Here is a 14,244-nt window from a genome sequence, read left to right on the forward strand (position 1 = left end):
TTTTAAGAAAAATATGATTTTATACCAGTAGAAAAAATTGACAGCAATAATTACACATAGTGAAAGGGAAACTGTCCAAATAAATGATGACTTCTGGATTTTTAATTATAATCTTACATATTTTATTTGAAAATACTATGTGTAGATTTTAAATTTGGATATATTTAAAATTATTAGCAGGTGGAGAGTTTGTGTTGCAAAATCATTGTAAGTCAACTTCCTAAGCAAGGAATTTGGTCCAAGGTAAATAAACACAAGTTGCTCTAAATGTACTAGACTGAAGACCAGTACTTGAGTGCCGTTAAGTGTGTACCATTCTTTCACACAGTGATAATGGTACAAATTTATAATTGCATGATGTGATGACTATACACTTAGAAAGTCTTTCCACACCAACACAAAAACCAGTTATTTATATATAATTGGTTCTTTTAATTTAATGAAGGAAAATGTAGCAAAAGCCAAATTTTATTATTATTTTCCATTTCCATTATTTTTCATTTCCACAAATGGAAATATTTGTCATATTTCAAACAATTTACAAGGTCTAAAGTAATTTGCCAATATTTTAATTTAACTCTCTAATGTTATGATTTAGCTTGCTGTGCCTTAAATTTCTTACTGAAATACTTAATTTTTCTTATACAACTATTATACATTTGAACAAGAGCCATGAGTTTTTGAGAAGTACTCCATTGGAATGTAGTTTTAAGAATTATTTCTCAGAATTACATAGCTAGACTGGTATCCTGGAACTCTTTAAAACATCTCTTTGAAAGAATATTCTAAGTGTATGACTCCACTGTAGAAATAAATAGAATAGAAAAAAAAAGATTAAAAAATAGTCAAAATGTGATGTATCATGAAAGTATTAATTTATACATCTTGACTGCTCATTAATAGATGAGAAATATTACTTTTAAGTTAGTAATAATTTAGAAGTCAAGGATTTATTAGACCTTAAAAGTTATGTAAAAATCTACCAAACGGGGTGTATATAACATGCTACCATTAGAGTAAGTAATGTGGAAAAAGAATGTTCACATTTACTGGTGTATGTATCAAATAACTTCAAAAGAATATACACAAACATACACACACAAAACCTGATTACATTGATTCTGAGGAGGGAAGAAGTGTGTGACTAGGTAACATGGATGCACATTTTAAATTCTGAAACACAGATACATCACCTATAAAAGTAGATTTTAAGACAAAATGCAAAAAGTAAAAAGAACAAAACTGATGCTTAATTTGATAGCAATCTGCCCATGTTTACTTCCAATAGAGAGAATGACTTCTAAAAAGCTCTTCCACCATTAGAATAAAATTTTGTTATATCAAATTATCCAGGAAATGGAAAAACATGTGTCTAGAAAAGAAAGGAGGAAAAAAAAATCATGCCTGTCCCTAGCTACTCAAGGAACAGGAACAAATTGGCTGAGCAAAATGAGTTTGAATGGTCTGTGGGAATAAAAAAAAAATCCTTTGATTGTCTGTCCTTGTTCAAAGTATTGGTTATAATACAACAGTGGAATTTAGACTCAGAATAATTAATACACTAAAATGACTAACATTTCAATATTAGATTCATCAGTGAATCTAATACCATGTTCATTCAACATACTCCAATAGTCGTTCACCTAAATATCACAGTTAAAGTATATGAATCATTTCAGTAAATGGCAATAAACCAAATTAAACTAAGATTATATTGATATAAAAAAACTTCAAAAAATAAACACAATGTACCATGTGACAAGAATGCCAGGTAAGTTTTAGATAATGACAGTATGTGTCAAGTCCAATTTAGCATTATTTCTAGTACAGCTGCGACTCAAGGAAGTCACTATGTTCAGCTCACGTTAAGGAGCATGAAGTTACGCTCTACTTTCCTAAGGGCAAAATATCTACACCAATTATTTGGAATGTCTCTGCATGTGAGAACATCAATTCTCCTCCATCTATTTATTTATTCAATTACTTGTGCTTGTTGCCGACAGGTTGTTGATGCATCTAGTGGAAGTTTTAAAATTTCTAATGCAATCTTTTTGCTTTTTATAGATCTATTCAGACTTTCTATTTCTTCTTGAATCAGTGTTCGCAGTTTTATGCCTTTCTAGGAATTTTCCATTTCATCTAAATTTTTCAGTTTGTTGGCATACTGATGTTCAAAATGTACCCTTAGAATACTTTTTATTTCTGAAATTTCAGTAATAATATCTCTTCTTTTATTATTGATTTTAGTATTTTGAGTCTTCTCTCTTTTATTCTCGGTCAATCTATTTTGTTAATTTATTGATCTTTTCAAAGAACCAACTTTTGTTTTCATTGGTTTTCTCTGTTGTTTTCCTGTTCTGTTTCATTAATTTCTTCTCTAATCTTTATTATTTCCTTCCTTTTCTGTTTCCTGTAGATTTAATTTGTTCTTCTTTTCCAAGTTTCTTAAGGTGAAAGGTTAGGATGGAACTAGAGAGTATTATGCTAAGCAAAATAACAATCGGAGAAAGACAAATACCATATGATTTCACTCATATGTGGAATTTAAGAAACAAAACAAACAAGCAAAGGGGAAAAAAGAGAGAGAGAGAGGCAAACCAAGACACAGACTCTTGACTCTAGAGAACACACTGATGGTGACCAGAGTGGTAGTGGGTAGAGGGATGGGTGAAACAGGTGATGGGGATTAAGGAGTACACTTGTGATGAGTACCAGGTGTTGTATGCTAGTGTTCAATCACTATATTGTACACCTGAAACTAATATTACACTGTATGTTAACTAACTGGAATTTAAATAAAAATGTAAAAAAATAGGCTACTGATTGAAGATATTTTTCCTTTTAAATACTGGCATGCACAGTTATTTACTTCCCACTGAGCACTGCTGTAGCTTCATCCCATGAGTTCTGGTATATTGTGTTTTCATTTTCATCCATCTCTATGTATTTTTAAATTTCAGCCAGCCTTTCTTCAAATATTTTTTTCTGCTCCTCTCTTTCTTCTTTCCTTGTGGTACTCTTTTTTTTTTTTTTCCTTGTGGTACTCTTCTTATGCATATATTGGTGCACTTACTGGTATTCTGTATTTCTCTTAGGCTTTGTTTATTTTCCTTCATTCTTTTTTCTCTCTGTTCTTGTTTCATAACCTCTACTGATCCGTTTTCAAGCTCATAAATTCTTTATTCTGCAAGTTCAAATCTCTCACTGAGTCTTTCTAGTAAAATTTTTATCATGGTTTTGTACTTCTCAATTCCTGATTTTCCATTAGCTTCTCCTTTTTTATAATTTTATCTTTATTGATATTATCTGTTTTATGAGATATTTCTATCCTACCTCAATCATGGTTTCCTTTAGTTCTGTGGACATGTTTACAACAGCTGCTCTGAAGTCTTGGTCAGTTAATTCTGACAGCTGAGCCCTCTGACAAGCATGTTCTGTTGCCTGCTGCTATTTGTCCTATAGCCACAATTCCCGTTTTTGGCATGTCCCATAATTTTTTGTTGAAAAACACTGACATTTTAGGTAATAGATTACAACAATTCTGTGTAGTGATTCTCTTCCCGCCCCCCACACACAAGTTTTGTTTTTACATGCCTATTTGTTTAGTGACTTGGTGGGGCTATTTTAGTAAAGTCTGTTTTCTCTGCAGTGCAGCCTGTGATGTTGTTCCTCAGAGGGTGCAGCTTTGGCCATGTGCATGGTCGTGTGGGATAACTGGTTTTATCAGGGCTCTATTTCTGTCTATCCAAGATCTTTCTATTAAGCCCCCTGCCTCCTTTGGTATCACACCCAGCTGTTAGCCTCCGTGAACTGAGAACTGATTACTGTTTTTGACAATGCTCTGATGTTTAAATTGCTTCCTAATCGGATTCTTTATTGGCATGAAATCTCTACCCCTTGAGCAAAGTGTGATGAGGGCAATTGGGACCCTGGAATTCTCAGCCTACTCTCCCTGAGGAAGAACTCTGACCTACAAGACAAGGCTTGGTGAAGGAAGAGAGTCTTAGATCTCAGTTGCTTTTACCGAAATAGAACCTCTGCAATATATAACTGGGCAAGGGTCGGGTGGGAGATGAGAAATGCTGGTTATACTGAGCTGAGAGGGGAGAAGAAGAGAGCAGGTCATGGCTCAAATGCCACAGGCTTTTTTTTTTTTTTTTTAACTAAGATTTAGATTTTCTTGAATAATTGGTTTTTTATTTACTGTATGCACTTAAGACAGATTCCAGAGATTTAAAATGGATGTTTATTTGTTTTAAAAATAATTTTCACCAGTTATTAATTGTTTGTCAGCTATGGTTGTAAGTCCGTGGAGCTCCTCTTACTGGTACTCCAGAAGTCATTGCCTCCTGTTCTCTTTTAATCACACTTCAATTGAGCTTTCATAGCTATTGATCCATTAAAATTGTTCTTGCCAGGGTCACAAATGACTTCCAAATGGTTAAATCCAAGGATCAATTTTCAGTTATAATTTTGCTTTGCCCATCAGCAGCCTCTGAGACAGTTGAAAACGCTTTTCTCTTCTACAGTGTTTCCTCAGCTTCCAGGAGTCCACATTCACTTAGCTTTTCTCCAACTTCATAGTATTCTTTGCTGATTTTGTCTTCTCTCTGATATCTTGAATGTCTTAGCTTAGGCTCCTATAACAAAATACCATAAACTGAATGACTTAAACAGGAGACAATTGTTTCTCACAGTTCTAAAGGCTAGGAAGTCCAAGATCAAGGTGCTGGCAGATTTGGTTGTTGGAGACGGCCATCTTCCTGGCTTTCAGACAGCTTCCATCTCATTGTGTGCTCACATGACCTCTTCTTTGTGTACTGTCAGAGAGAAAGCATTCTTTCCCTGTTCCTCTTTGTAAAGGGCACTAATTCCATCATGAGAATATCAACATCACGTAAGCCTAAAGACCTCCTAAAGGCCTCAGTTCCAGATACCATAACATTGGGGTTTAGGGCCTCAACATATGGCTTTGGGAGGGGACATATTCAACCCATTACATTAAGTATGAATGCCTTAGGGCTTAATCCTCCTCTTTTGGGGATATCACCAGGCCCATGCCTTTAAATACCATTGATATATTGAGACTCCAAATTTACCTCTCCTGCTCAAATCTTTTTCCTTATGCCAGAGCCAACTCCTGCTTCTTTGACTTATCTAATTGGATGTCCAATAGATATCTCAAACTTAACATGTAAAAATTGAACTCCTTTCCCCAAACCAATTTTACTTGCAATCAACTCCATTTCAGTTGATGGCAATTTTATCTTTATAGTTATTCAGGCAAAACCTTAAGTCATGCTTGGTTTATACTCTTTTGAAGTCATGATTGGTTTAATACTTTCTCACACCTCCCCATCCATCCAATTTTGTTATCTTCAAAACATATCCATAATCTGATCACTTCTTGCCATATCCACTGCCACCTTTTGATTTGAGCAATCATTCTCTCTCACCATTAGAGGAGTAACCTCCTTACTAGTCTCCCTATGTCCACAGTTGTCTATCTTAGTCTAGTCTCAACACAGCAGCAGAATTATCAGTTTAAAAATCATATCTTTTTTAACTCAAATCACTTACCTCCTCTATTGAAAACCCTTCAGTGGTTTTCCATCTCTCTAAGAGCAAAAGCCAAAGTAAAGTTTCAGTGTCAATGGTGTACATTAGAATCGATTGTGGGCTTTAAAAATAGACTCATGGGGCGCCTGGGTGGCTCAGTCATTAAACGTCTGCCTTCGGCTTGGGTCATGATACCAGGGTCTTGGGATTGAGCCCCTTGTCGGGCTCCCTGCTCTGCAGGAAGCCTGCTTCTCCCTCTCCCACTCCCCCTGCTTGTGTTCCTGCCTCACTATCTCTCTCTCTGTCAAATAAATAAATAAAATCTTTTTAAAAAATTAAAAAAAAATAAAAATAGACTCATAAAGCTGAGCCTCACAGAATTCTGATTTATAGGTCTGGTGGGGGTAGAACAGTGGCGTGGCGCTCAAGGATATATAAATATAATTTTTTTTAAGATCAACAGGTGATTCTAAAGGGTCTACTGAATTGAAAACAACTGTGTTAGAGTATACATGGAGCAGAAGAATCCAAGATATACCGGAGTTGCTGTTACTAATATTAATGAAAAATATAATGTTAATCATTATTTATATTACATATCAACAAAAATAACAGCTAAGATTTGTTGAAGTCTGGTAAGGAAAAGGCAGAGAGGTGAGCACTTAGTGTGCATTAACTCACTTAGTACTAAAAACCTTATAAAGTAGGCCCTACCATATTTTGATTCTAAGACATTTTGTTTTCCCATCTTTTTTTTTTTTTAAAGATTTTATTCATTTATTTGACAGAGAGAGAGAGAGAGACAGCGAGAGAGGGAACACAAGCAGGGGGAGTGGGAGAGGGAGAAGCAGCTTCCCGCTGAGCAGGGAGCCCGATGTGGGGCTCGATCCCAGGACCCTGGGATCATGACCTGAGCCGAAGGCAGACGCTTAACTACTGAGCCACCCAGGCATCCCTTGTTTTCCCATCATGTGTCTTATAATCAGTGAAATCACACAACCACAACTGGCCCAGAGGGCATTTACGATATATATGCCATGCCCTGCACAGACACAAATTAAATTCTTGTAGTCAATGATACTATGTGATACAAAACGTTTTTACCTGAATCAAAAATGATTTATAAAAAATTGGGACTATGAATGTGAATAAGTTTTAGCAATACCTTACCAATTTACTGCTTCTACTTTCCTTTCGATGTATGTTAGGTGAATGATATATAATAAAATCTCTATCTAAGTAAGTCTATAAGAGCTGTTTCAGTAAGTATAAAATAAATATTCTTAGTGGTGAGAGTACTATGGGATAGTTTAATTATCACTGTATATTCCTTCTAAGTAGTATATCAAATAATGATTGAGTTATCATAATATTAGCTGAAATATAGCATATTCCCCCACAACAGATTTATAGGTTATTATAAGTGGTCAACTATGACTATAAGCAGTAAATCAAACCTCTTCAAACTCAGGCTATCTTTAATGTTCTTTGTATGGTTCAGAGAGCTTGAGTTTTGGAATCTGACAAACTTAATTAAAAATCATTGCTCTTTCATTTACTACTTATGAGCTTTGATCATTGCACACAACTCCCCTCAAATTCCTTATATAGCTAAAAGGGAAATAATATATATCTTCTAGAGTGAGGATGAAATACTATTTTTGTTAAATACCCAACTCCAAAATGTTAGATTGTGCCCTCTACTTTCCTGAAATTTGGTTGTTTGTGTTACAATTATGAAATAACATAATCATTCTTTTTTACCAAATACCAATCCCACAATCCAGAGATAATCTTGGCAATTCTCTCAAAATCTCCATGAATACAATGCATGTGTGGGTGTTTATGTGTGTGATTTACACAAATGGAAACATTATAATACTACATATCAGCATCTCCCAGTTAATAACATATTTTTAAGACCTGTAGTTTTCGAGAACTATGATTCCTGTTTGTTTGCTGCTATATTCCTTGAAAAATGTGCTTGGAACAATACTAATTGTTCAGTAAATATCTGTTGAATGAAGGAATAATGTTTCATTTTACACATACCTATCTACCGTATTCTTAGTTTCCAGCTACATAATATCCCATTATAAGAAAATATACTTATTTCAAGAAGCTTTTTGAATGACATAAACTTGTTGATCTACAAAAAAACCCTCTATAAGTATCTCTGTATGAATATATTTTGAAAAAGTAGGCAGGCTTATGTTTTATATTCCTATAAATATAGTTGTTAAGTCAAAGAGTTTTTCTTTTAATTTTAATAAGTAATATGCAAAGCAAACATTTTCTATTTTTTCTTTGTCCAGTGTAACTCCCCCTTGTTTTGAAAACAAATCAACATTTAACTTTGGAGAATTGGTCCTTTCTCTCTCTCTCAGTCCATGTGGATTTTGCAGCATTGAAGCTACCCCTCAGCTCCAGAGTGAGCATTTGTATTGGAAACAGGGTTGCCAGACAGAGCAAATGAAAATACAGGATGTTCAGTTAAATTGGGATTTTAAAGCAATGAATTTTTTAGTATAAAAACACAAATACATTGGAGACATATATAAGGAGATACATTTGTGTGTATGTATCAAATATACAACATATTATGTTGAATTGGATTAAAATTTATTGACAGAAATTCAATATTCTGGGCCATTTATTAAGCTATATAAAAAATTGGGTCTAAATTAAAGATAACAAATAATAAATATTATAATTTTAGGCAATTTTTATAATTGTATTAATAAATGTATAGTACAAACAATGCTAAAAGTTTTTATCTTATTTTTTTTAGAAATTAACTCTACGTACAGTTATGCAACAGTTTACATTTACTTCCATTACTAATCCCACTTCCAGAAAACTTCTTAATATACTATATCTCCCCCTATGGATGACACCACAACAAAGTAAATTGAAGTGTTCCTGAGCGATTGTGTACATGTATGTGTGTGTATCTTATTGAAATTGCTAAAATTATGAATTTCCAAAAAAAAAAAGGGTCTGTGTCTTTTTCTTTAAACCTGCAGTATTTATCAATCTGTCTGGAATATTGCAAGAGATTAATACATCTTTACTAAATTGAACAAAATGAAAGCACTGTATCTACAATAAGATTTTGGCAACAGGTATAGAAGGCAAGAATCAGTTAACTTTCAAATCATATGCCCCCATACATATCTGACTTCTCCATTCAAGTCATTTTTAAGTAGATTTAGGATAATTTTTAAAACTATGATAATATAAATAGGCATGATGAACATCTGTAATTTGTAGTCTTACAGGATAAAGTGAAAAAAAATTAAAGCAAGGGAATCATTACATTTTGAAATCCAATAAGAGAAAATGATAAGAAAAAATAAATTAACACTAAGACCATTAAATGCAAAGAGAGAGATTTGAGTGCATTATTTATGGTTTAAAAAAATCTTGTTTTGACAAAAGAACATGTTTTATGGAAATCTTTATCTAGATATTAAAATGTTTAAACATTATATAAAATAGATTGTTAAAGTACTAAGAAATTCTATAAGAAGTTGCATATATAGTATATAATTAAGTTTAATTTCTCCACCCAAAATAACATTTTCTCATTATTCTCTTCACTGTGCTCACTCCTCTCTCTCTAAATAAGCTGGGTGTCTAAGGAGGTAGAGCAACTCATTTCATAAAACACTGCGACACTGCATTAATAGTAAGAACCCATTTACCACAAATTTAGAATATTCTCAGAGAATATTCTATCAATTATTTACCCATGACATGACCTCAGTAAAGTATAACTTAATGATATTATTACTTCTTCTATTTTTATGCCCATAAAACAATTAGATATAGATGGAAAAGCAATGTATTTGCCTCTAGAAGAGTTTGCTACTCAGAGCTACTAGAATCCTATCTCTGGGTTTTAGTTTATTTTTAACTCAACTTTCAGGCTGATAACGCTAAATTCAAATTTAGGTTTCATGCAGTATGATTATGAAATGTGCATGAAAGTAGCGCATCATAAACACAAGGTCAGTCGCTCAGTGGACATTGTCTTATCTCAGGCAATGTTGTTTTTATTGATTTTTAAGCATTAGAAAAGCATACCTGATTATGAAAGAAGCAAATAATGTGGTAAAGCTCCATATTAATATATTTTTTAAACTTTTAAAGACTGCAAGTTTAAGAGAATTAAAGAAGGAAAAGTTGCTGATATAGGAAATGCAATAATCATTCAAACACACAAACCCACTAGTAACAAGAAGTTGATTAGAAATAACCTTAAGGGCCCTGCGTGGCTCAGTCAGTTAAGCCACTGACTCTTGGATTTGGCTCAGGTCATGACATCAGGGTCATTAGGTTGAGCCCTGGGTGGAGCCCCACTCCAGCCTGGCACTCAGTGGGGAGTCTGCTTGAGATGCTCTCTCTCCCTTGGCTCGTCCTGCCCCACCCCCACCATGATTGCTCTCTCAAATATATAAATAAATAAATATTTTCTTAAAAAAATAAATAACCTCACATTTGCCAATGGAATCTATTATTATATGGATTTTGCAGTTAGATTTTTTTAAAAGATTTATTTATTTTAGAGAGAAAGCGCAAGTGTGCGCACACATGTGTGCATACGCAAATGGGGGGGCAGAAAGGGAGGCAAGTAGACTCCCTGTTGACCACAGAGCCCAACACAGGCTCAATCCCAGGACCCTGAGATCATAACCTGAGCCAAAATCAAGAGTTGGGTGCTTAACCAACTGAGCCACCCAGACTTTTCTTTTTTAAAGAGAGAGAAAAGTATGTGCACTCCTGCACAAGTAGTGGGAGGTATTGAGGCGGGGAGAAACAGAGGGAGAGGGAGAGAGAGAATCTTAAGCAGGCTCTGCACCCGGTGAGGAGCCTGAGGCAGGGCTCAATCCCAGGCTGGATCTCATGACCCTGAGATCATGACCTGAGCCAGATTCAAGTGTTGGACCCTTAACCAACCAAGCCACTAAGGTACCCCTGATGTTAGATTTTCACTGAGGCAAACTATAATTAAACTACTCAAAATGTGGGAAAAAATGTTTTCAACCAAAAAAAATAAATAAATTCTTGTAACTATTAAGATATGCAGGATATTTTCACTCACCTTAGTCAAATATAAGATTAAATATATTCAATGCAAGCAGTAATTAAAATATTTTGATGGGTTTGTGCCTTATGGTACTTACTAAAAACTCAAATTTCAGTTTAAAAATGAAGATTATTAAGCATGACAATATTTCAAGAGACTTCTTTTAACACATACTTGCTCCTAACAAATATTTTTGTAATGTAAGGACTATTTATCTAAAATTGAATATAACATTGAAATTAAATGTTTTAATACCTCTGTAATAAGCACAAACTATTAAAAAAAAACTCATCCTTCTAGTGTATTAAAAATATTTTCACTGATCAATTGTTTCCATTCATTAGCACAGCACCTCATCCACAATAAAATGTTCATATTCTTAATAGGGTTATCATAGAAATGAATGTGAAGTTCCTATATGAAGAGGTATATTAAAATGAAAATCCTTTGTAGTTGTGTTTTTGCGTTTTTAAGAGCCCCTGAATTGTCAGGAGTGTTATTCAAAAAGTGTTACATCAATAACAGGCTTCTGTTACTAAAATTATACCACAAAAACAATAAAGAAACCAAAGCTTGAAATAGTTTCTTTTTAAAAAAGCAACATCCCTGGCTGAATTAAACAATATATTTTAAAAACCCAAAGATTTTTTTTTCATTTTAACCCAGTCCTAATATTTAGAAAAGCAAATAGTACAATTCCTCTAACAAAATCACAGAAATATTAAGAAGGGAGAATCCTTTAAATAATTTTCATTTATTGTTACAAATAAATTGCCATTGTACTAATCATAGGCGTCCTCTGAGGCTTACAATAGTTGATGTCTTAATGTTAGAGAAAGTGACATATCACATAAAGAAAACATACTGGGATCTTTCCCTTTTGGTAATATTTGTGTTAACCTAATAGGTAAAACTAAATAAAGGGAGGATCAAATAAAAACACATTTTAACCTCCATCCAAATAAAGTCTATAAATGGAGTTATTATATTACCTACAACTAATATAATAGTAGATAAAAGTCTTTGGGTCTTTAAGACCAAAATGACAATCTTTTAATAATATAAAATTATTATCTAATAACAGATCTGTGAGTCACCAAAATGGCATCTTTACTTGGGCATCCACATATGAATGGTTTCCAAACATTTAGAATTCTGTATTCAAAAGATTAGTAAAATTATATTTGAGAAAACACCTCACAATATTTTTAACATATTATAAACATCACATGACCTCTCAGTAAGATAAATTTTGTACTTCAGTAGAGGTAGCAAATTAAATTCAATCATTATTATAAGACTCACTACCTAGATGAGCTCTAGAAAGAGGGGCATTGTATTGAGGGAATATCAAGAGGACATGGTAATATTTAGGAGCACAGATTAGAAATGGCCCAGTGGTCCTAATCTAGTTCTCCCTTCCTATTTCTCCCTTGTTCTGTCCATGTGCAACACATATTTTGAAGATTTTGACTTCCAATAAAAAGATAAATTAAATTTGTATTTTAAAAGTTAAAGTTTAATATCAGCTTGTCAGAACTTCTAATATGCAAAACAACATTATTTCCTTGAATTGATATAATCCTAACCAAAAGCAATTTCTCATCTTGAGAAGTATGAAAGTTTTATAGGTAAATGAACTATTCACATTAGTTTTCTCAAATATTTAACACTATTTCTAAACTTTAGTTATTATATATAAATATTCCTAGAGCTTGAGGAATTAGTTATATAGTACAATCCCTTCTCTTTAGAGGGAAGGAAATTCAATTAGGACACTTACCCATTTTCAAAAATTAGTTAATGACATAGTCGTACACTGATCTTTTCACAATGCTACATTCACATAGTTCCATTTTATAAACTTTAGAAACCAGATATTTAAACAGTGTTAGTCATATTGAGGTCAGAACCCAGGCTCCCTGATTGATCTTGACTTCTTTTCTAATGATTAGAAGCATAAATTGTCATTTGGCCTATCCCATTATGGAAGGCCTTCCCATTGCCTGCCTACTGATTGTTTTTACTTTCCTGAATCCATAATTTCATCTAACAGATGGTTTAACATGTGTAGAAGACTGCTTATCTCCACACAGAATTCCACTTCTTGCCAAATATTTATGTATTTATATTTAATAAGATCTTTTTTAATTGGAGTACTTTTATCATAGGGTCATACCAAGTATATTCTCATTGATATTGCCTTGGCCATATACTGAAAATCAGAGAGACAGAGATGATCAAGATGAATTATTTATTTCTAGGGGAGGGCTGTCAAGTTTGCAAACATATTATAGGCAGCACTGAGTTTTAATGGATGTTTGAAAACTGAAGAATAATTAAGAAGAACTCATTCTCATTCACTAATTATATAGCTTAGAATACTCTGGATTAGTTTTAAATCTTCAAATATAATATTTTCTATGTGGAGAAAAAGATGGTAAGCAATTATACTACTGCTTTATATTGTTGCACAAAATTATATATATATAAATATACTGGGAAATGCATCAGCAAATAGAATAGTAATAATGCTAATAACAGCATGCTAATATTAATACTAATAGACTATAATATTAATAAAAACAGAAACTTGCTTTTTTATTATGTAAGTATAGAACAATAAATCTATTGCACATTTTTATTCCCAGATTATTATATTGCTTTGTTCCTTTCAATTAACTAATACATACAAAGTTAAGAAACTATCTAGTATATTTATATCCTTAGTTATTCTGCAAGAGTACTACTGTTTTTATCAATTTTAGGATTAGAGGGAACATAAATGATTAATTCTGACACAGAAATGTATCAAATTGAGGTGCACTTCAAACATACTTGAATTATCAGATAATCATGAAATGGTAAAGATTTAATTACTTAAAAAAATCTAGGCGATAAAAACCAAAAATAAATATTTATCAGTGAGAATTTTCTTTTAAATTACAACAGAGATACTTATAAAAATAGTTTTTATAACTACCTAAAGAGATTGCAAATCACTTAATCAACAGTATTAATACATATATTCAATATGAATTCTAACACTATTTAAAGTAACTGTTTGCAATTAACATTGCAATTAACCAATGTTTCTACAGATACTGACTTAAAATGACAGTAGTAAAGTTTGTTCTAAAGCTTAAAAATTCTAGATCGATTTGTTCAATCTTAATAAGTAAAGCTGATTTGAAACTCTGTACATGAGTGGCACATGTTAATTAAGCAATACAGATTCATGTTTACTCAGATCTTTAAACAAAAGATTAAGTAATATTACTGATACCTCTCTCCGCCGAGAAGCCCAGCATGTTTGTTTGATCTTCCACACCACTGCAGCTACCAGCAATAAGGATAAAAAACAACTGGAAAATAAAACACAAATAATTTTTGCTTAACACATTGGAAATATGTAATGAAATATTCAAGAATATTTATAGAATTTAAAAATATATAGAACTAACCACTCTGCCTTGGTAAATAATTAAAGCAAAAATGGATAAATTAGCAGTGTTTAAAATGTCCTCAAGTAAAAACAAAGTATACAGGTAGGATAATTATTTATATTCTTGTTATACAGTATAGCCTATCTT

General features: G+C 32.8%; 1 protein-coding gene across 5 annotated transcripts in view; it reads right to left on the minus strand.

Moving 5' to 3' along the window:
- ATRNL1 (attractin like 1) overlaps window positions 1-14,244 on the minus strand; it is an 839,881-nt gene that overhangs the window by 385,085 nt on the left and 440,552 nt on the right. For 3 of the 5 annotated variants that reach the window (XM_078077077.1, XM_078077076.1, XM_078077079.1), the window contains exon 26: window positions 13,938-14,016. In XM_078077077.1, coding sequence (XP_077933203.1) covers window positions 13,938-14,016 — 79 coding nt within the window. Of the gene's footprint in view, window positions 1-3,008; window positions 4,641-5,570; window positions 5,619-13,937; window positions 14,017-14,244 lie in introns of those variants that run through there. The other 2 variants (XM_078077078.1, XM_078077080.1) reach the window with 2 other exon arrangements.

The sequence above is a fragment of the Halichoerus grypus genome, chromosome 7 (genome assembly GCF_964656455.1).
Source record: "Halichoerus grypus chromosome 7, mHalGry1.hap1.1, whole genome shotgun sequence".
Lineage (NCBI taxonomy): Eukaryota > Metazoa > Chordata > Mammalia > Carnivora > Phocidae > Halichoerus > Halichoerus grypus.